The sequence below is a fragment of the Phyllostomus discolor genome, chromosome 6, assembly GCF_004126475.2.
Source record: "Phyllostomus discolor isolate MPI-MPIP mPhyDis1 chromosome 6, mPhyDis1.pri.v3, whole genome shotgun sequence".
Taxonomy (NCBI): domain Eukaryota; kingdom Metazoa; phylum Chordata; class Mammalia; order Chiroptera; family Phyllostomidae; genus Phyllostomus; species Phyllostomus discolor.
Window position 1 is genome coordinate 122,604,479 of NC_040908.2, and position 23,619 is coordinate 122,628,097.

Here is a 23,619-nt window from a genome sequence, read left to right on the forward strand (position 1 = left end):
CACCAATAATATGCAAAGGGGCTGTGAGAACACAGAAGAGTCACCTTTGATCAAGAAGCTTTTTCTCTTTTATATCCTTATCTCACCCTTCTTGCAATAATTATCACAACTAACATTCTTGTTGTGCTTTAAAACTTACAGAGTGCTTTTGTGTACATGAGGAATCACAAGCTCCATGCCTCTGAGGAGCCAGGGGTTTCATAACTGAGTAATATGGGCTGTACCGATGCACATACATAAATCTGTGAGTAGGGAGAGCTGTGGCAAACTAGAGAGCACATGCCATTTCAGGAGGGGGCAGCTGCTGCTCAGCCTGACAGGTTGTCACCAAGTAGAAATATGAACCCAGGAGTGGTGCCAGGGGGTAGGGTCTTGAGGCCCTCTTATCTCAATACCAACTCCTCCATCTCTAAGCTGCCCCAAATTACAACATATATGATATTCTTTGATATGGACCATTGATTTTTCTTAATCTTAAGTAAAATGTGAATAAAAAGATCTTCATTAAATTTGCATCTTAAATTTAATTTGTAAGGAACAATCTACATAAAAACACTGTGTTTGCCACCCTCTCTTCTAATCAAATTGCTGTCCATAAGCCTCTCCTATATAACATTCTAAAGTTGTCAGCAGAGCTCAGTGCTCCTAGATTTTTAATTTTTTTTAAAGATAGCCTGAAAAAACTGGACTTCTTTTTTGTAAAGTTTTTTTTTTATTTTTAAGCAGGTTCAATTTATAAAATGGGCCATTAAAAGAAACACACAAAGGCAGTTTATGACTTCTGCACACAGGTCTCATTTTAGCCCTTCTCACACTCCAATGAAAGGGATATTTAGCCCTCATTTTGATGGGGAAACAGGCTCAGAGGGGATAAGTAGCTTTCTCAAAAGTTACACAGGAAGTAAGGAGTCCATTTCTATAGGTTCTGAACTCCCTAGTTTTAGTACATTTGCTTTTCCTACTTGTGAGGCTTGATTGTTGCAGCTTCACTTCTGTGTTCTCTAAAGAGGTTCCACTCAGCATCAGACCCTTCCTTCAGGGAGAGGTTCCATCAGCCCATATTTCGCATTTGGCACCATCTTCTTGCTGGCCTTGTTTTCTGATCTCACACTCCTTTGCATGCTTTGTGGTACCAGTAGAGCCTGTATACAGACCCCTGTGCAGATCCTCGTTGAACTTTCTTCCCGTGAGCCTCTCTGCTCTCCATATACCTCAGTATTCAGACTTGGTTATAAACAGCAGTATGTTTCTTGTTGATTCTCTATAAGCAGCTGGTATGTCTCAGATGTTTCCTAAAGTTAGCTGGTAATGGCAGAAAATACCATTCTTTGGAGATTTTGGCATTTCTGCTCATAAGGCCTGCATATGATACATGTTTCTCTAGTCTTAGATTAAGAGGGTCTTGGGTTAGAGTGTAAGAGGACCAAAATAGGGTATACCTTAAAGGACCTGATGAAGCAAAACTAAAAAATTTTGAGGATTACAGATTTGATCTCTTTGAAATATATCATAAACCTCACAACTCTTCATTACCTCTACCCTACTGCCTTGTTTCAAGGTACCACTAGCTCATACCCAGATTATTGCAATAGCCCACTGCACTGGTTTGCCTGTGTCTGCCCTTTCGCTCCTATTGTCTGCTTTTAAAAACACCATTCAGAGGAATCCTTTTAAAAATGTTAATGTGATCATATTGCACCACTATTTAAATCTCTCCAACTTTCATCTCAGAGTAAAAGTCAAAGTCCTTATAATGGCCCACAGGGACCTTTGTGATGTGGACTCCTGTTACTTTCCTGATTTCATCTCCTATGGTCACCACCTATTCTCATTTCTTTTCAGCCACACTGGACTCCTGGCTATTTGTTGAACATAATAAGTATCTCCTTGCCTCAGGGCCTTTACATTTGCTATTCCTTTCTTGGGATACTCTTCTTCTAGTTATTCTGCCTGCTTTCCTCCAACATCTCCTTCAGATATTTGCGTAAGTCACCTTTTTAATGAGTCCTTCCTTTACTCCTCTAATTAAAATGGGAAACCAGTAATAACACTACTCTGGCATTCTCTATTCTCTTTTCCTGCTTTAAAAAAATTATTGTCTTTTTCACCCAAATAGGATATTAGTGTTACTTGTCCAAAGTTTGTGGGTCCAGTTCTTTGAAAGGCCAAAACTCAAAATGTCAGAGTTTGGAGTAAGGAAAGTTTTGTTGATTGAGAATGTGCTATTGAGAAGTTCTAATCTTCAAATCCATCTTAAGAAAGTATACCAGTCAGGCTTCTTTTATGTCAAGAGAAGGGAAAATGGGAGGGACTGTTTTGTAAAAACTCAAGCCCCAAGCAGAAATCCTCTAATGGTTAGTATGTCTAGGGCAGGAGCTATTAGCCTGAAGGCCACGGGAGTAATAGCAGGCAGGCTTAAACAAGTTAGAGTCAGCGAGAGAGGCAGCATTTCACTCTGTTACATTAGCTCAATGAAAACAAAGATGTGCATGTGCTTTTTCTACTTACTGTCTTTCTAATGTCTGGAACTATGCTTGATACATAGAAATATTATATGTTTTTGATTAAATGAATGAATTTCTGTCACCAGACTAGCTGTCTCAGACTGCATCTTCCCTGAGATGTTTCACTGTCTGTGTGTCAGTGATGTGTTAGTGATCTTATCACTTAGGTCCCCAAAAGAACAATTAGACTCTCAATAAAATTAACAAAATTAAAATAAAGTCCAGGAAGCTCAGAGAGTCCCAAATAAGTTGTACCCAAAAAGGAACACACCAAAACACATCATAATTAAATTACCCAAGATTAAAGATAAGGAGAGAATCTTAAAAGCAGCAAGAGGAAAGGAGACAGTTATCTACAAAGGAGTTCCCATCAGACTGTCAGCTGATTTCTCAAAAGAAATCTTACAGGCAAGAAGAGGCTGAAAAGGAGTATTTGAAATCATGAAAGGCAAGGACCTACATCAAAGATTGTGCTACCCAGCAAACCTATCATTAAGAATGGAAGGGCAAGCTCTGGCTGGCATAGCTCAGCGGATTGAGTGTGGGCTGCGAACCAAGGTGTCGCAGGTTCGATTCCCAGTCAGGGTACATGCCTGGGTTGCAGGCCATGACCCCCAGCAACTGCACATTGATGTTTCTCTTTCTCCCTCCCTTCCCTCTCTAAAAATAAATAAATAAAATCTTTAGGGGAAAAAAAAAAGAATGGAAGGGCAGATAAAGTGCTTCCCAGATGAGGTCAAGTTGAAGGAGTTCATCATCATCAAGCCCTTATTATATGAAATGTTGAAGGGACTTATTTAAGAAAAAGAAGATCAAAACTATGTATAGTAAAATGACAAACTCACAACTATTAACAATTGAACCTAAAAAACCAAAAACAGACTAAGCAAACAACTAGAACAGGAACAGAATCACAGAAATGGAGACCACATGGAGGGTTATGAGCAGGGTGGAGGTAGGTGAAGAAGGGGGAAAAGGTACAGGGAATAAGAAGCATAATTTGTAGGCACAAAATAGACAGGGGGATGTTAAGAATAGTATAGGAAAGGGAGAAGTGAAGAACTTATATGTACGATCCATGGACATGAACTAAGTGGTGGCAAATGCTGGATGGAATGGGAATACTGGGTGGAGGGGGATAAAAGGGAAAAAAATGGGACAACTGTAATAGCATAATCAATAAAATATACTTAAAATAATAAAATAGAAGAGCTATAGGAGGACAGGGTCCAGATAAGGGAAAAAAACCTTTTTTTTTTAAAGATTTTATTTATTTATTTTTAGGGAGGGAAGGGAGGGGGAGGGAGGGAGAGAGAGAGAGAGAGAGAGAGAGAGAGAGAGAGAGAGAGAGAAGGAGAGAAACATCAATGTGCGGTTGCTGGGGGTTATGGCCTGCAACCCAGGAATGTACCCTGGCTGGGAATCGAACCTGGGACACTTTGGTTCTCAGCCCGCGCTCAATCCACTGAGCTATGCCAGCCAGGGCGGAAAAAAACTTTTTAAAGTATAAAGTAAAATAAAAAGTATAATAAAATAGTCAAGTTCTAGTATTCAAGTGCATAGTCAAGTGCATAATGGAAATATGGTTTAGTACAACAGACTGGAGAACCTAGAAATATACCCTACTACGCATAAGGACTTAATTTATTATTCAATCACGTTTTCCAAAAAAGGAATGAAAGACAGATAGCTTAAGGAATGGGGTTGGGATAACTGGGGAAAAAAATTAAGATGCACAACTTATAGCATGTAATAAAAATAAATGTCAGGTGGCCTAAAAACTATTAGAAAATAAAAATATACCTTAATCAGTTTTTCTAAGAATTGACAAAAATTTCTTTGCTCTGGGCCCTTTACCATGTTACCAACTTAATCTTTATTTAAAAGTAGATTCTCTCAACAATTTTAAATGAGAGTTGGGGAGTTGTAGAACCTAACTCTCAGATATCAGAGGGACTTGAATTTACCCATGGCCGGAGGGCACAAACTGCTGTTAAACCTATGATGTGAACGCTGCTTTCATGGTCTCCACCTCTGATTAACCCCCGTGGGGTATATACCTCTACCCCAGGTAGTAGAATATATTAGTGCTGACTGTACCATGTAGCTATTTAAATCTAAATTAATATGTAAAAAATTTCAGTTCTTTCGTCACACAAGCCACATTATGAGTACTCAATAGCCATATGTGGCTTGTGGCAACTGTTTGGACAGGACAGAAATTGAACGTGTTCATCACTGTAGAAAGTTGCATTGGACAGTGCTACATTGTAGTTCCTTGTGCACAGCGGCATATACTCTGACTAGGTTGAGAATACTCCAGTGTGGACTCTGTTCAAACTTCTTGCCTGGGTCTTTAAGCCCAGCTGTCTCAATGTCTGCAAAACTCAGGGGGCATCAACCACCACTTGTTTATGGATCCAGGGAATCTGGGGCCATACTGTCAATCGTCTATTCATTTAGTCAACAACATTAACTGACATTACTCTGGGTCAGACCCTTTTCTGGACTCCAGGTTAAAGAAAGGAGGATGGGAAGACATATCCTGAAAATTCTACTAAAATGTGCTGTTATGAGAGTAGTGATCAGAATTGCATATTTCTGTGATGTTTGAGGCGCTGTGGAAAGCAGTGATCAATGTTCAATCCTGTACATACTTATGAGTTTAGGGATCAAGTTGATTATCTATAAAGTTAATTACCAGTTAAACTTATAAAAGCTTTGATTTCTTCTATTTTTCTTCTTTCTTGTAAAAGTATATTATGAAAAGAAACCAGATAATTAAAGAACAGCAAATGCAGAGCAGGGGAAATTTTTGGACTATAAAACCAGGTATCTTGGGTTGGATGGAATACAAACTCCATCACTTATCAGCTCTAACCTTGAGCAAATGTTTCAGTGATCGAATGCTGTATAACAAACTTCCCTAAAACTTAATGACTGAAAACAGCAACATTTATTTTGCCATGTATTGGCAATCTGGGTATGGCTTAGTAGGGACAGCTCATCTCTGCCCACTTGGCCATCAGGTGAAGTAACTCAAAAGCTGGGGACTGAAATTACCCAAAGCCTCAGTCACTCACATGTCTGACTCCTGGGCTGGAAGTTTCACAGCTGGGGCTGCTCTGACATCTCCCTCTGTCTCTATATAGTCTTCCTACAGTATCTCTCCAGCATGGGGACTTCAGGGTAGCCAGGCTTCTTACATGTTTGCTCACGACTCCAAAGGCATGGGTCCTAAAAGGGAGACAGCTAGGTGGACTCTGTATTGCCTTTTCTAACCTAGCCTTGGAACTCACTTGACATCATTCTGTTAGAAGATGAATCTAATGTCTGCCCATATTCAAGGGGAGGGATTTCACCTTTTGTGGGAAGATTGTCAAAGAATCATGGACGTATTTTAAAATCATCACAGCAAATAATTTAACCTGTCTAAATAAACTTAATGTGATTTGGGGTAAATTGCATTATGTTTGAAAATATTACTATTCTCATTTGGGTTTTTTTTGTAGTTTATTTTTTATTGTATTTTTTTCCATACCATGTATCCCCCTTATGCCCTCTTCCATCTCCACCCCCTCAACAATCACCACACTGTTGTCTGTGTCCATGAGTTCTTTTTCGTTTTGCTTCATTCCACCCCCGCCAACTGCTCTGCCCCCATAGCTGTCATCTGCTCTCTATCTATGAGTCTGTCTCTATTTTGCTTATTAGTTCAGTTTGTTCCTTAGATTCCACATATAATTGAGATCATATGGTATTTGTCTTTCTCTAACTAGCTCATTCACCTAGCATAATGTTCTCCAGGCCCATCTATGCTGTCACAAAGGGTAAAATTTTCTTCTTTTTATGGCCAAGTAGTATTCCATCATGTAAATGTACCATAGCTGTTTTATCCACTCATCTACTGATGGACACTTGGGCTGGTTCCAAATCCTGGCTATTATAAATACTACTGCAGTGAATATAGGGGTTCATACATTCTTTCAAATGAGTGTTTCAGGTTTCTTTGGATAAATTCCCAGAAGTGGAACCTCTGGGTCATAAGGCAATTCCATTTTCAATTTTTGAGGTAACTGTATACTGCCTTCCACAATGGCTGCACCAGTCTGCATTCTCACCAACAGTGTAGAAAGGTTCCCCATTCTCTGCCTCCTTGCCAGCACTTGTTGTTTATTGACTTATAATAGGTGTGATAATTCACTGGTTGTGATGATTAGATGAGAAAATACTGTAGAATTTCTTGGAATATTGCTTGTTATATAAATAAGTGCTAAAAATTGCACTTATTTCTTCCTCCATTCTTTCCTCTTCTGGCTTATTGAATTTCAATTAACTCTCATTTATTATCTTTCCATAATTAAGAATGAGGAAGAAATTTCTGAATAGTCATATTTATACATTTTTTCAAGTGGAATATATTACAAAGAAGTAAAGGCTATCTAGTTGGCAATGATGACTTAGGCACATGGAAGGATACACGAGGGATGTGATACACTTATTTGTTGGGTAGAGGGGGTGTGCTATTGATGGCTCAATGACCTGTATGGAGATCTTGGTGGACTCACTTCTAGGTATCTCTTATGACTTGTGTGCTTTTCCCTTGCAGTTCCTGAGGGAAGACCTCAATTACCATGACCCAACAGTGAAACACAGCACCTTTCATGGTGAGGATAAGCTCATCAGCGTGGAGGACCTATGGAAGGCATGGAAATCCTCGGAAGGTAATAGGCAGCCTGGTTGTCAGTCTTAGTTGCTGGCAGATTTAGAGAAGAGAGAAGAAGATTGTCAGTAACATGGCCTTAAAAGGGCATGAATATAAAATGCTTAGTAAAGAGCAAATTATTGAAATTGTTTTACATACAGTCATTGAATAAGAATGAATATAGTCACTGTGCTGAGAATGGGGGAAGGTGCCCCAAACAGAGTTGAGGTTGTTCTTCACTAGAATTATAATTGAATTCTGCCCTATCCATACCTCCCTCCTTACTAGCCCCCATCTCCAGTTTCTAGTCTTTCATCTCCAGAGATAGGGAGCATGCTGGCCTTTTGAGGCAGCCCCTTTCTTCTGTAGCTCCCCTTTTGATCCCAGCTCTGCTGAGTCCTGGATGATTCAAAGATTGGAAGTTAGATGATCTTCCCCTTGAATCTTCTGTTTTCTAGGTTAAATAGCCATAGTTCTTTGAAGAAAACAATGTTTCCTTATCCTTCCCCTCATCTTGGTTTCCTGTCTGTGAACACTTTTGTTAATGTCTTTCTTAGATCATGGCTTACAGAGTTGGATGCAGTCCCCCAGGTGTGTTTTAATTAGCACGGAGTTGAGCAGGACCATCAGTCACTCAGTTCTGGACTCTGTATACCTATTAGTACAATTTGATTAGGTACTGGGGCCTTCAGCAGTTTCATCATTCTGTTGACTCAAGTTGAACTTATTAAATAAAAAACCTTAGATCTCTCTCATGCATAAATCTGTTAAACCAGACAGGTGACTTGTGGGAGCAGGGAGTGTACCCTGGAGAGCAGGCAGCTGAAGGTGATGGCACTGGGTGGTGTCGAGGCCCAGGGGTCACCGGAACCAGCAGGAGCCTGTCCTGTCATCTCCCTTTACTCCCACTCTGTCCCTGGCATTGTTCCTGCAGCAGGGATATCAAGTGTGGGAGAAAAAGACCATTGCTGGAGTGCTCATTTTCACTTGCTAATATGTGCCCTGGTTTGGGGAGGAGGTCATAACTAATTGGAGGGAGAAGGCCTGAGCCTGGACTGGTGGACTCTGGTTTCAGGAGGACAATGGAGGCATAGGTAAACATGCTTTACCTCCTTACCCAAATAGAGAAAAAAATTGCAGCTAGATTTCAAAACAAATATCAGCCAGAACCATCAGAAAATCGAGCCTATGGGAGTCTGACAACCAAGGATTGGAATAAACCACATTCATCCAGATGGGTGCCTTTTCTACAATAGGCCACACTATTAAGACAGGTAGTCAAAGCAGCTCTACCTAACACACAGAAACAAACACAGGGAGGCTGCCAAATTGAGGAGACAAAGAAATATGGCTCAAATGGAAGAACAGAACAAAATCCCAGAAAAAGAACTAAACAAAATGGAGATAACGGACCTATCAGATGCAGAATTTAAAACACTGGTTATCAGAATATTCAAAGAACTTATTGAGTATGGCAACAGCATAAAAAAGACCCAGTTATAAATGAAGGTTACATTAAGTGAAATAAAGGAAAATCTATAGGGAACTAACAGTGGAGGGGATGAAGTTGAGATTCAAATCAACTATTTGGAACATAAGGAAAAAATAAACATTCAACCAGAACAGCAAGAAGAAAAAAGAATAAAAAAAAAGGATAGTATAAGGAGCCTTTGGGACATCTACAAATGTACCAATATCCGAATCATAGGGATGCCAGAAGGAAAAGCTGAAGAGCCAGAAGTTGAAAACTTACTGAAAAAATAATGAAAGAAAACTTGCCTAATTTGGTGAAGAAAATAGACATACAAGTCCAGGAAGTACCAAGGGTCCCAAACAAGTTGGACCCAAAGAAGACCACACCAAGACACATCATTAAAATGCCAAAGGTTAAAGATAAAGAGGGAATCTTAAAAGCAGCAAGAGAAAAGCAAAGAGTTACCTACAAAGCAGTTTCCATAAGATTATCAGCTGATTTATCAAAAGAAACTTTGCAGGCTAGAAGGGACTGGCAAGAACTATTCAAAGTGATGAAAAGCAAAGACCTACAACCTAGATTACTCTATCTAGCAAAGCTGTCATTTAGAATGGAAGGGCAGGTAAAATGCTTCCAAGACAAAGTAAAGGTAAAGGAGTTTATTATCACCAGTCATTATTACATGAAATGTTAAAGGGATTTATTTAAGAAAAAGAAGATTAAAGTTATGAACAGTAAAATGACAACAAATTCACAACTATCAACAACTGAATCTAAAAAACAAAGTAAGCAAACCACCAGAACAGGAACAGAATCAGAGATATGGAGATCATTTGGAGAGTTATCAGCTGGAAGAGGGAAGGGGGAGAATAGGGGACTAGGTGCAGGGGTTAAGAAGCACTAATTGGTAAGTTCAAAATAGACAGGGGGGTGCTAAGAATAGTATAGGAAATGGAGAAGCCAAAAAACTTATTTGCATGACCCATGGACATGAGCTAAGGGGTGGATTGCTGGAGGAAAGGGGAGTACTGGGCAGAGGGTAACAAAGGAGGAAAATTGGGACTACTGTAATAGCATAATCAATAAAATATATTTAAAAAAATAAAATAAACCTGCTAAACCAGGACTATCATTTTTTTTTTCTTTGCTTCAGTGTTCTGAGTAGAAGGGTATGTTTAATTGTGTGAGACTTAACGGGAAAGGGAAAACAGGACTTTTGCCTTCTTTCTGTTCTATCTGTGGCTAGAGCTTCCTTTGATACTAACAAGGTTGGAAACAGTCTCTTCCCTACTGTTAGGGCAGATCTTGATGCTAAGAAGATTTGAACATAAGTGACCACCAGGGCCCCTGGTTTTGCACATGAAGAACCTCAGGTCTAGATTTATAAAGTTGCTGTGACTTCATGCATTTTTATTAATAGTAGAGCCAGGACTTAGACCTGGGCCTTCTGTTCTCTCGGCCATTGCTTTTCCATACCATCTGGGTTGAAAGCACTCTTCTGCTGATAGAGAAGACCAATTTTGAGGCAATGAGGCATAGGAATGAGGCAATTTCTATTTTTTTTTTAATTGTTACCTAACATTATAGAATTTGAAATCTGGAAGGGATCTTCTGAAATGTAGATGGAAAGCATTAAATTTGAAGCAGGAAGACTTAGATTGTAATCCTGGTGTTAGGATGGGCAGGCTGATAGTTCTTGTTAATTTAGGAGAAGTGTAAATTAGCAATACAGACAGCTTTCTGGAAATCTTTAGAAGCTAAGTTTTTTGTGGGGGCTTTTGTTTAATAGCTCCTTAGCAACTCAGGCTGTCTACTGATGAGAGATTCATCAGTGAAGTGATCTTTGGAATTACACTAGCACTGCCAGGAAAAATCTTCTATTATTATCATGTAATTTTAATTTACTTATTTTTCTGCACTAGCATGAGGGCATGGCGCCTGGGTTTTAAGAGCGAGTTTCAGAAGTAGGAACTCAGAATGAAAGATGGCAGGGAAAGCTTTCCTGGCTCACACAGAAGTAGCTGGGAAGAGAAAGTAAGTGGTCAAGAAAGGGCAGAAACAGAGGGACTAAATCATAATACTAGAAAACAGCCCAAGACAGTTTTTTGGTAAGAACTTTATTTCTAGGCTTAGCAACTATTTGGAACACTTCCAAATGTGTCCTAAACGACAGGAAAATGGAAGAGAATGAAGTGAGTTTTCATGAGTTGGTCTCCATTACTGATGAGCAGAGAAAAACATTTCAACTATAAGCCAAAATTAATCTTAGACTATAATAAAGAATTAAAAGCATTTAATTGAGCAAAAGAGGCTGCAGCCTGGGAGACACAGATTCAAGTAGCAACCTAGATTGTGTTCCCTGGAGACAAAGGGAAGATTGCATTTTATGGTGAAAGTTCCCCCTCCTGCAAGGTTCCCATTAGGTCCATTTTATGTAAATGAGGTATCCAAATTATGCACTTCTGATTTTGATAGGGCAGATTTCAGTCCTTTGGTAGAAAAAGGAAACTCAAATGTGTAAATAAGCGAGGCATAGTGTGGGAAGCTGAGAGTTCAGTCTGAGGTTCTTCCTGGGACACTGTGTGAGAAGACCCTGTCAGCAAATGACCACCAAGCTCTTATTATTATAAAGTTTGGGCCTTCGGTTAACTATGGGGAGCCTATCTCAGCAGATAAATTTCCTCCCAGGGTTCATATCAAATGAATCTTTCTTCTTAGGGTCCACATAATACACAGTGATGTGACTTACAGCTAAGCTGAGAAGTGATATATATGTATCATTTTAGGATTTGCTTACCATGTGTCATGCCTGGTGGTCTGACAAATGAGAATCTTCTTGTGTACTATTCCTCACAACAAAATGCTTCATTATTCAGAGCAAGGCCCCTAATCTCTCTGGAATGATGATTTCCAGAGCTACAAAAAGAATGTAATATTCTGGTGCTGGCTCAAACTGGCTGGACTGAGTTTCATTAGATAATGTAGATATCAGCAGTGTTGATTTGTGTCTAGAACATTACTGGTAGTTGGCTAATGTCAGTACCATCTATGTGATTAGTGTTGTTAAGATTTCTGACTAATGTTAGGAGCCAGTCTTCTCTCTGTGTTATTTCTATTTTAGCAGAAAAGCCTGGTAATCTCTACACTAGCCAGCTCTGGATTTAATAGTAAAAACAACAACTCAAAAACTATTCTAATATTTATATAGTGTTTAGTATGTGCAAGACACTTTTCTGAGTGTTTTACATAAAATAACTCATTTATTTCTCACAAACACCTTATGAAGTATAAATACTATGATTTAGTATTTGGTATACTATTTCCTCATTTCCATTTACAGATGAGTAAAATGAGGCAGAGAGAGGGATTAAATGAAATAATGTAATGCAATTCTGTCACTAATTACCCAGAGTTAGTGCTGACTTCGAAAGTTAAGGGCACAGGCTCCAACAAGACTGCCCTTATTTCAGACACCAAGCCAGCCACAAGCTCTGGATGTTCCCAGGCCACCTGTGCTCTCACCAACGAGCTACAACATCAAGGTTTTTCCACTGTCCCCTCGTGTTTGATAATTTGCTAATTCAGCAATTATCAACTGGTGTGCTGCAAGACATGTAATACCTGGGACACTGGCCTCATTTCCCTTAGATTGTCAAATAAAAAAATGGTAACAGCCAACACAACAATAGACATCTGGTGTGAATCAATCAAAATTATACCTACCAGGTTATTTTGTATCAGATTGGCAAAAAATAAATATTTTTGATGTGCTGCAGAATTTTTATAATTAGTTTATATGTTCCATGAAATGAAAAAGGTTGAAAATGACTGTGCTGAATGATTCATAGAACTCAGGAAAGTGTTATATTTATGATTAAAGTTTTACTACAAAGGATAAAAATTAGGACCAGCCAAAAGAACAGACCAATAGAGCGAGTTTTGTTGGCTCCACAATGTGAAGCTTCTGTGTCCTCTTCCTGTAGAATCAGGATGTATTATCCTCCCAGTTCATCAATCATTAATGTGTTTGCTAGCCAGAAAACTCACACACATGAGCCTCAGTGTGCAGAGTTTTTACTGGGGTCCTCTTATGTAGGCATGGTTGGATGATTCATTGGTCACATGATGGGACTCAATCTCTAGCCTACCTGCTCTTTCTCTCTGAAGGTTGGGCTGATACCACCTGGCTAAAAGCCCCAATTCTCTAGTTACTGGTTGGCCTTTCTGGTGACTAGTGCTCATCCAGTTTCATCTGATTAGCGTGAACTTTAAATGTGATCCAAGGGGCCCATCAAGAATTACAAAGATATTCCTATCACCAGGGAAATTGACCTGAAGATAAAGACCAGCCAAATTCTTTATATACAGAATAAAGTGATTAAATAAGGAAGAGCTGAACAAGCATGGCTGAAGGATCAAGAACAAGGGCAACCCAGGTTCGATTCCGAGCCAGGGTACATGCCTGGGTTGCAGGCCATAACCCCCAGCAACCGCACATTGATGTTTCTCTCTATCTCTATCTCTATCTCTATCTCTATCTCTATCTCTATCTCTATCTCCCTCCCTTCCCTCTCTAAAAATAAATAAATAAATAATCTTAAAAAAAAAAAAAAAAGAACAAGGGCAACTTCAAGGATCCTAGCAGCAGAGATCAGAGGACTGGTCCTTTCCAATTGCTACTCTCAGATGCCTCAGCTTCATTAATTTCTCGTCTCTATAAGTGTCTTTGCTCAGGAGTGAGATTCAGCAAAAGGAGAATCAGATCCTCATAGCTAGGATCATACACATATATAGGGGAGTAATAGTGACAGAGTATTTATGGGGGTGGGAGGGTGCTGCAATTTCCAATCTCCCTAAGACCCTGTGAGGTAGGGGGAGTGGCAGTTCTTTAAAAGGAGGGATGCCTGATAGATTTTTGTAGAATTGTTGGTAGTAGAATTGTTGTTTGTATATTGAGCCAGTGGAAACAGTGACTTGGTAGTGAGGGGTTATAGGAGGTACTGACCTAAGAGGATTGTCCTCTAAAGCATGGCTCCATTCTTTATTCTGGAAACACATACCTCTGAGTCTATCAGATATCTTAACCTCCACCTTGGTTCTTCACTCTGTTAGATAATATGTCTTGTTTTTCTTTTTATTTAGCTCAGTGGCTGGATTTGAGTCCATTATCTTGTTATTTGTTTTCTGTTTTTCCCCTTCTTTTTTTGAATTAGTATTTTTTATGATTCTATTTTATCTTCTCTGTTGTCTTAACTCTTTGTCTTCTTATTTTAATCATTGCTGTAGTAGATAAAATTTGCATCTTTAACTTATCACAGTCTGCTTTTAAGAGATATTTTTATACCTTGTCACATAGTGAAAGAACTTGACAAAAGTATATTTCCATTTTCTCCCTTTCAAGTCAATTGTATGACTTGCCTCATTTGTTTACCATCTCTCAAAGATCATTGTCCATTGTAGGCTGATTCTCAGTGTCTTAAAAACCATTGTTTTATGTGTTTTGTCTTTTTTTAAAAGTTGTTTCAGGAAGGGGAGGGTAAATTCCATTCTTGTTACTTTATCTTGGCCTGAAGCAGAAGTCTCAACTTAATCATCTTTTGCTTGGATGCTTTCATACTGTTCTTCTTGGCCCAGTCTGGCTCTACTGTGGTCTATCCTACAATTGGTTCCAGAGAGATCTTTCTAAAATAAATACCTGACTAGGTCTCTGCTTACATTTTTCATTGGCTACTTTTTTTTTCTTTTTAAATAGTAAAATAAGCATGCTAGGACACCAAATTTCTGGGTGATAGAAATATTCTTAAGTGGAACCTGTACAAATAAAGATATTGTTAAAGATGTTACAAGTAAATTCCAGTGTAATCACAATATGATAATTTTATGATACTTTGAGAACATAAATATGTCTTTCCTATTGTTCAGGTAACACTTGAGTTTGTGTAGAACTTGTAGTAAGTTTAGATCCCAACTGGTTTCTCATTTGGAACTCAACAAAATAAAGTCCTGAAAGCTCAGTAGTTGTTGATAAGAGAAATTATTATAGAAAATGTTATCTTTTTTCATGTTTATCTCTGAGATGTTAGGTGCATTGAAATTAAATGTCCATTTGTAATTTCAAAATGAATTACCTCAGTTGGGAAAAAAATATCCGTGTGTACATGTAAATAAAAATCTGGTGAATTTCTTTTATACCTTACAAGTTCCTTTATGTTTTAATGTTGTGGTTCTCCATCATTCCTTATTCACCTCTGTAGTATTGGCCCCCCAAATTTCTGTTTCTCTCCTACAATTTGTGCATACATACTTGTGGGTATATATTAGGCATTGTGCTAGATTAGTTTAGCATACGAGGTTAGCATACTGCTTATTTCTATGATTCACTTTCTTATTTTCTATCACTCTTCATCACATCTCTTTCTCTGTAGCTGCACTGATTTATCTGCAGCTACTAGAATATGTCTTTCTCTTTCATCCCTTGATGCTTTCATATATACTGTTTCCTCTGTCCTTCCTCCTTTGTTGATCTGGTTAAATCCTATGTGACAATCAGGAGTCAACTTAAGTATCCCCTTCTTTAGGAAATCTTGCCTGGAAACCACAGGCTAGGTTAAATGCCTCCTTCTGTGTTTCCACAGCCTCTTACTTCTATCTCATTGTGGCACATTAATTACAGTGATCTGTTCCTCTGCTTGTTTTTTACCACTCTGCTTGAGGGCATTACCTAATATGATTCTGTATCTCAACACTTAGCTCCTGGCCTGATCCAGAGTAGGTATGTAGAAGACAAACGCTTGTCCTTGGCTCTACTGTTGTGTGATTTTGTACAAGTTGTTTGGCTTATTCAATTCCATAGCCTAGGTTCTCTTACAACTCTGCAGCTGTGTAGAACTGGTTTTTGCCAGGTAGCTTAGTGGGCCTATCACATGAGGCCTAGGCCATGGGCCAGACTTTTTTTTTTGCAATGGTGATTAAGGGCTTGATATTGACTCTACATGTAGATGACACGCTGCTAATGTGAGCCAGAAGAAACTGTCCTTAGAGAAGGCCACTTGGTAAATTCTGTAGTTCTCCTGGAGTGCTCTGTATCCAGAGTATCCAGATAAAAAGCTAGGCTTTTTGATGGCTTTTTATTTTTTGCCTCACTCTAGTTATTAGTCACTTCTTTCTCCCACATCACCCCATATAGCCCTCTGGCACCTCCCTAGCACCTATCATACTGTATTATATACTCATTTATTTTCTTGTATGTCTCCTTCTCTAGAAGAAAGCCCTTTGTGATGGAGATCATGCAGATTGATTTCTGTATCCAGTAACTCACCCAGTACCTACTAAAGTAGAAGCCAGTGAAAGCTTGGTGAATGAATGAATAAACAAATAGTGAAAATAATAATAATAACCAATATTTCTTTAGCTCTTACTGTATGCAAGGAGCTTCCATATCTTTACTACACTCTTACAATGTGAGAACTCTGATTTTTACCATTTTATAGGTGATGTAAAGGAAGCACAGAAATATTAAGTAACTTGCCATAAAAGTAAGTGAGAGCTTCATTTGGAGGCACCACTGGTCCATTATGGAAAAGAAATGCTGATTCCAGAGCCTATTTCCTACTGCTTATTCTTTCCCTGGCAAGAGAAGGGATTGGCCAAGGCCAAGGAAGTGTCCTGGAATATCCCTGGAGGTATGACTATAGCTCAGGTGCTAGGGAGTAATACTTACTGTTCTATCTGCTTGGAAGGCCCTTCCCCCAAGTATTCACATGGCTCACATCTTTATTTAATTTTCCACCCAAATGTCACCTCATCAGAGGCCTTTTGTGATTACATCTGATATAGCATTGCTCTTTATCATTTTACCCTGCTTTGTATTTCTTCATTGTACTTATCACTACCCAATATTTGTTGGTTTATAGTGCTTTAGTTTGTCTCTCTCCACCAGAATATAAGCATCAGGAATCTATGACTGTTTTGTATACTGTTATATCCCTAGCTGTTTGCCTTCTTTCTCACTTTGGCCCAGAGAAACTTCTCATTTTCTCTATTGCAATGAGAAAGCAGAACAAGGCTTTTAACTTTTAGGTACTTGAACCTTAGTGACAAGGGCCTCTGATCTCTCAACTTAACTGTTAATGGAGCTCTTCATGCTGGGACACGGGATTGCTAATCTGTCAAGAATGCAGCTCATCCTGGTTTATTTTGTTCAGACTGCAGTCTCTCTGGTTGGGAAACCCCATGCTGCCATGCCCCACCTAGGTAACAGAATGATCTGTCGGGCACCAAAACCAAAAACCAAAACCAACTGCTTTGAGGTTTGGCCTGACATGCTCAAGCCATTATCCTTTTTCCTTATAGCTTGGCTGTATAGGGGCCGAATGTGTTCGGAGTTCTTCCTCACCAAATTGCAGTGATGCCATTATAGACTCTGTCTCACCTATGGTAGTGTTTAGGACAGCGGTTTTCAGTCAGGGTAGTTTTGTCCCGTAGGGAACATTTGGCATTATCTGGAGACATTTTTGATTGTAATGACTGGCAGCATGCTATTGGCACCTAGTGTATAGATGCCAGGGATGTTGTTAAACATCTTAAAATGTACAGGACAGCCCCCCACAACAAAGAAGTGTCCTGTCCAAAATGTCAGTGGTGCAGAGACTGAGAAACCCTGGTCTAGAGTGATTCCTACCTATCTCCATGGCAGTGTAGGGTACAGATAGAGGAATTCCTGTGTGCCAAATGTCTGTGCTCAGGCTCGTAGCAGGGCGTCCTCCCAGTAGACAAAAGACCTTTGTAGCACCACCAGCCTCAGGCCTTTCTAGCAATAAAAAAGTGGACTTCTTTCCATTCCACGTGCCCAGCAGAAAGGCCGCTTTGTCCTGGATGAGGCTGAGCTCCCTTGGCAGCAGTGTCTGGAGCGTGTTGTTCTCTTTATCGTACAGGCTAGCACTTGGCTGTCTGCCTCATGTCTGTGTGTCCCTCTACTACGTCTTTATTACCTGATACTCCAAACCATAGTAAATGATCACATTTGTAATGTGTGTGGCTATTATATCCATTTTCAGGAATGATGGCTCAGGAATACATTCTACCTTCTGTAATGCTTCTTTAATCCCAGCTCTGTCATCTCTCCTTTCCCAAACCCTAAGATTTGAACATCTCTTAGAAATTAATTACTCTCTTCTCTCCAATGTATCTTACTCTGGGAATTAGAAGTTTAAGCAATGACTAGGCACCATTCACCTAAACTTCTAGAATCTTGTCTTCTAGGATGCAGTCTTAGGGCATTGTACCTGCTTCATTTTGTCCCATGACTCCTTTCTCTTCTCACATCCTGTGTCTTTGCAGACAGTGTGATCTATCTCCAAACTCTGTTGGTTTTGGGACTTTTCTCCTGAGCTCTAGTAGCTTGCTTGGGAACATGAAGAGATTGGAGTAGTTATACCTTCAACTTGGTTTCGTTCAGGATCTCTTTCTAAGTGTTTGCTTTGGACCAGTACTGGACTCCACTGTAGGGGAAGTAGGAGAATGAAGGGACAGGGCCCAGCCTTCCAACTTCTCTATCTTATGTGAAAATGACAGAAACAACCTAAGATCTGAGGTGTGTCTACCAGAAGAATGCCTGTTTTTTTGACAAGCATTTCAGAAGTTAACCATTTACATGAGCTGTATTTTAGTCTAAGGGTACCGTTGTGACTATTTGGCTCACCTTCACAACATTTCTGGAACTCCTCATTTAGGGTAGTTATTCTTTGAGTAAATCCTTATTAATACCACTGTATATGAAGCTCTATTTTAGAGACAATGGAGTGTGCAAAAATGAATGGGACATGGTCCATGCCTTAATGTTTCCTAATTACTAAAGGGAAATTAGAAAGCATTCTCATTAAAGACAGTTTTTGGTAAAGATATGAATCTTAAGCAAGGAGGATGATAAATCTCACCATCTCATTCTGCTTCATACTATTTAGGGTTCTTGCTGCTTACAGCAGTAGTTTTCAAACTTGAGGCATATACAAATTCCTTTTAAGGGAAATAATTTATCTAGGGCCTGAAATGCTGACTTATTTTCATTATAAAGTTACTTAAATATGTACAAGCATAACATGAGGTTTAAGTTGCTATATAAAATTTGTATGCAAATGTAAATGAAAACAGATTTATACATTAAATAAAAACAAACTTCAAATCCAATAAAATGATACCTTTTTGCTGAAACTCAGTTGCTCCCAGGCCCTTTAAGTTCAGCAGGCCTTTATTACTGGGTACCATCTGATGATTCAGTCCTCCCTCCATCTTTCTTTATTCACGCTACTACGAAACTTTGATTTATGTAATATATCATGATGTCATTTGATCTTCACCTGGCTTGAACTTAATTCCTTGTGTATTAAGTCCACTTCTATTTCTTTCTTGTTGACTCTTGACAAAGTATGGAGATAAGTTTGTTATCTATGTGTCTAAATACCACACAAACATTAAAATTATTTTAAGAGAATTATTTTTATAGTAATCCATTTAAAAATCACAACATTATAATATTGACAAATGATTAGCTACAGTGGCCATGGAGGGTAATGATGTGATTAGCCATGTTGTGAGTGATCGCTCAGTAATTATTTCAGTTAGAATTGGGTCCTGTTGTGACAGAAAATCTTTTCAATCTGATATAAACAAAAGGGGAAATTTACTTGTTGCACAAAACTAAAAATATCTGAGAGTAGGGCTATTGACCAGTATGATCTGACTCAGGGTTTAAGTGACATCATCTGGATCCATCTCTCCATGTAACGTCTCATATACATACACACATATACAGGGGTGGGCAAAACTTGTTTGAGTATGCAAAACACAGAGTTTATTCTTATATTATTATTTAGTTATTAGTGGTTTTTCCCCATACAAACAACTGTAAACCTCCTTTTGCTCACCTCCGTATATGTACATAAACAAAAAGTAGGGTGCGTATTTTATGTGAGAGTGAGATGTTGAACACATAAACATGTGGTAAATGTTAAGGTCAATGTGACTGTGACAGTAAGTGCAAGCAGTGCTTGGCCTTCTGGAGTCATGGCTTTCCTGTGTCTTCCCACAGTATACAACTGGACCGTGGATGAGGTGGTGCAGTGGCTGATCACATATGTGGAGCTGCCTCAGTATGAGGAGACCTTCCGGAAGCTGCAGCTCAGTGGCCATGCCATGCCAAGGTCAGGAGAAGACAGTTCTGTTACTTAGGGGTACAGAGAATGGACTGGGGTTGGCCTGCCTTCAGGTTGTTCTGGTCAGTTAAATGAGGTCACATCCTTTTTAGGGCAGAATCTATAGCCTGTTTTCACATCTACTGTGCACTTGCTGTAAAGCACAATGGCTACATAGCATTCATTCTCTGATTTAATATTTCTATCAGTACTGGGAATAGTACTAATAACTGCTACTTATTGAGTGCTTAGTGCATGCCAAGCACTCTACTTCAACACTTTTTATACAGTATCTCATTTAATTCTTACATTACTCTTATAAGGTAGGTATTATTGTATAATGATGATGAAACTGGCTAAGTGACTCTTCCAAGGTCATGTGGCTAGTTAGAAGCAAAACGCTTGATCTGGGTAGATTTTGAAGCCTGTGGTATTTCTTTTTTCTTTTGCTGCCTCTTTTATTGTCCAGGAGCCTTAGGGTTCTTTTAGCTTCCTTTGAATTATCCATATACCACGTACTCTAAAGAAATCATGCAGAGGTAGGGCCTGACTTCCTTTGGACCCAGCCTGTTCTCTGGAATGACTCTTCCAATAGCTATTGTGTCCTAACTTTGCATCCTTTACAGGTGCGATATGTGAGGGCTTGGGGTGGAAGTGGGGAGGAGATGGAATATTACTTGGACTTCTTATGTCAAACTAGTATCATATGTCATTCAATCATTAACCCATTTACTTATTCATTTAAAAAATATTTACTGGGTACCTCTCTGTGCCAAGCACTTGTCCTGGGTTCTGGGGATAAAGATGACAACAACCTGCCCTTGTCCTCAAAGGGCTTACTGTCTGGTAAGTGCTGGTTGTGCATAATCCGTCATCTTGTTATGTAGGTGCATCTGGTTATAAGCTTCAACAACGGGGGAAAGGGGAAGGCGAAGCTGTTGGAATGCCCACACATTGCAGTCTCCAGCTACAGAACTACTGGGCACTGCTGGCCAGGCCTAGCTGAGCTGATTGTTCCCTCTCTGCTGCCTGCAGCCTTCTCTTCACAGCTTCTCCCTTTTCTGGAGAGAGTAATAATCTAAATGTTTGTAAATCCCTTTATAGAGTGCTTCCTAACTATTATTTCAGTTGATTTTCACAATTCTGGGAAGAAAAAATAACTGTCTCAGCTTTCAGGTGAACAAGCTGAATTTCAAGTATTTTCTGATTTATTCAAGCTGGTAAGTGGCAGTGCTGGGATTTGAGCCCAGGTCTGCTTGGTTCTAAGTGCCTTGCCTTTTTTACTGCATTTTTCCTCTTGCCCCGTGTAGTTGAGGATAGACTTCCTGGAAATAGTCAGTTTAGTTCTATTTGACAAGACTTTACCAAGCATCTACCATATGCCATGCTCTGGGCCCTGAGGACAAAGACATGCATTAGACCTCATATCTGCCTTTAGGAACTCCATGTTTAATGGAAGAGACCAGCACTGAATAGATGATTGACTATGAAGCGCCAGGATTTAGGTTCCTTTCTCATTACCCACAGCAATGGCAGTAGTGCCTTGTGGATCACAGCACCATTTCATCATGAGGAATGGCTGTGGCTTGGATTAAAACTGTAAAGCTTAGGATAAGAAGTCAGTTCTCAGGTCATGGGCTCACTTAGCCCTCTTGTGGCTAGGATTAGATCTAAGACCAGATCTAGCTAAGTAAGCTGTCTCAGGAATAAAGGAAGCCAAGCTGTGACTCCTTAGTGACAGTGAGAAGCATGGAACCTTCAGTGCATAGAGTAGGGATGTTCTAGGCCCATCACTAGGCAGCATTGTATAATAGAAAGAATATGGCAGATTTGAGTTTGTTTCTTGGCTTTGCCACTTATTCATTGTGTGACTTTGAGCAAGTTACTCAACTGTAAGTCTCAGTTTTTGTATCTGTTCTAATAATAGAACTGGGCTCTCAAAATCATGAGAACTAAATGAGGTATTGTATGTAAAGTGCCAGAACAGTAGGAGATACACAGCAGTTGCTTAGTAAATGTTAGCTAGTAAATGCTTTTCATTTCTCTCATCACTTAGAAGTAGATAGCATTCAAATTTGTGGGTTTCTTTGACAAAAAGACCATACAAAAGATAACACTTATATTGATCAGTCAGATGAAATCCAGTATACCTGATAGAAGTTCTCTGAAGAGGAGCCCCAAGAATTCCCAGGCTTGTAGGAAGCATCTGATTTTACAGAAATTTATGAAGGAGAGGGACCCAGCAGCTTATGATTAGACAAGTGAGTCACTCAATGATAGGGCTGAGACCAGAAACTAGATCTCCTGACCCTCCCACTTCCTACCAGTGCCTTGTGCCTCTCTTGTAGGAGGACTCGATTGCTTCCCAGGACTAGAGAAAGAACTAGCTGCTTCTGCATACCCAGGCAGGAGTATAGACACACACTGATGTTAGAAGCTTCTTTTCTACTCGGGGAAACAGAGATATGCATTTGAAAAGAGCATTGACCTTATGGAGTAGTATAGTAGTAAACGCTCTCTTGTGGGACCCAGACCAGCGTTTTTCAGTCTTTCATATCTTAGACTCTTCTCCTCTTAATATCCACTGTGTTCCCACAGAAGAGAAACAAAGTCTAGTTTTTCTGAAGTCATTTCTTGTGTATAGGCCTACTCTTATTAGAGTTATTATTAACAATATGGTTGAAGGTCATAAAAAATTACAGTAATCTGGGAGCAAATGACAGTGACTCAAGTACAAGCTAACTAGATGTGTAGTGTTTGTCATCAGTAGCTTTATATTTAATGAGTATTAAATATATTCATTATTGAACATATTTAATTGGGTTAGGATTAGGATAATTCAGAGATCCCCAGAATCACTGGACATTTTGAAAAGGCTGGACAGGAGGAGAATGCATTTATAAATGGTGGGAGTGTAGAAGATATGTAGTAGGTAATCCCTGTAAGGGGAAGCACAACAGCAAATTTACAGCTGGGCCTGGGAATGGGCACAATGGATAGTCCTCAGAGAATAGGATACTCAGGAGAGGTGGACATGTGTAGAAGGGTGAACAAATTCTTGGTAAATGTTATGTGTCCCGTGTAGACTCTGTGTTCTAAAGTGCAGAGGAGAGCAGTCACCAGCAGCTAGAAGTCATGGAAGTGTTTCTGGAGGAGATGGGCAGTTTTACCAGGATCCTTCCTGGCTTTGGTGGCAGGGAACTGAATACCTACTCTTTGCCTCAACAGGCTCGCTGTAACCAACACCACCATGACAGGGACCGTGTTGAAGATGACAGACCGGAGTCATCGGCAGAAGCTACAGCTAAAGGCCCTGGACACAGTGCTCTTTGGGCCTCCTCTCTGTGAGTCCTGTGGAGAGAAGGGCTGCTGGTGTGCCATGGAATCCAAGGCTGTTGGGGTGTCTGGGCTGAGGTGCTGGGTCTCCTAGGCACACCTGCAAGGCAGTGCCTCCACTTTTTCTGCTGCTGTTGAGATGAAATGGTTTTACCTTGTAGTCCATCCAGCTATCAACATCCATTCATTAGATATGTTAATAAAACATCTGCTTTGTGCCAGTGCTGTGCTGAAACCTATGGGGAGACCTGGATGAATCATATTCTGCCCTAAAGGGATAAAAATGAATGTTCTAGAGAGGTACACAGTACTTCTGAGGTTGAGAGGAAGGATGGAGAAGGCATACTATTGAAGAAGTGGCGTGTGAGCTCTGTCTGTAAGGATGGGTGTGGCCTTATTCCATAGAGGTGG

The 23,619-nt window shown here is 39.6% G+C and overlaps 1 protein-coding gene across 7 annotated transcripts in view; it reads left to right on the forward strand.

Annotated features, from left to right (window-relative positions):
- The window catches only part of STIM1 (stromal interaction molecule 1), a 183,025-nt gene that overhangs the window by 129,802 nt on the left and 29,604 nt on the right, over positions 1-23,619 (forward strand). For all 7 annotated transcript variants that reach the window (XM_036028898.1, XM_028516087.2, XM_036028900.1 and 4 more), the window contains exons 3-5: positions 7,114-7,228; positions 19,770-19,881; positions 23,101-23,216. In XM_036028898.1, the coding sequence (XP_035884791.1) occupies positions 7,114-7,228; positions 19,770-19,881; positions 23,101-23,216 (343 nt within the window). The remainder of the gene's footprint in view (positions 1-7,113; positions 7,229-19,769; positions 19,882-23,100; positions 23,217-23,619) is intronic.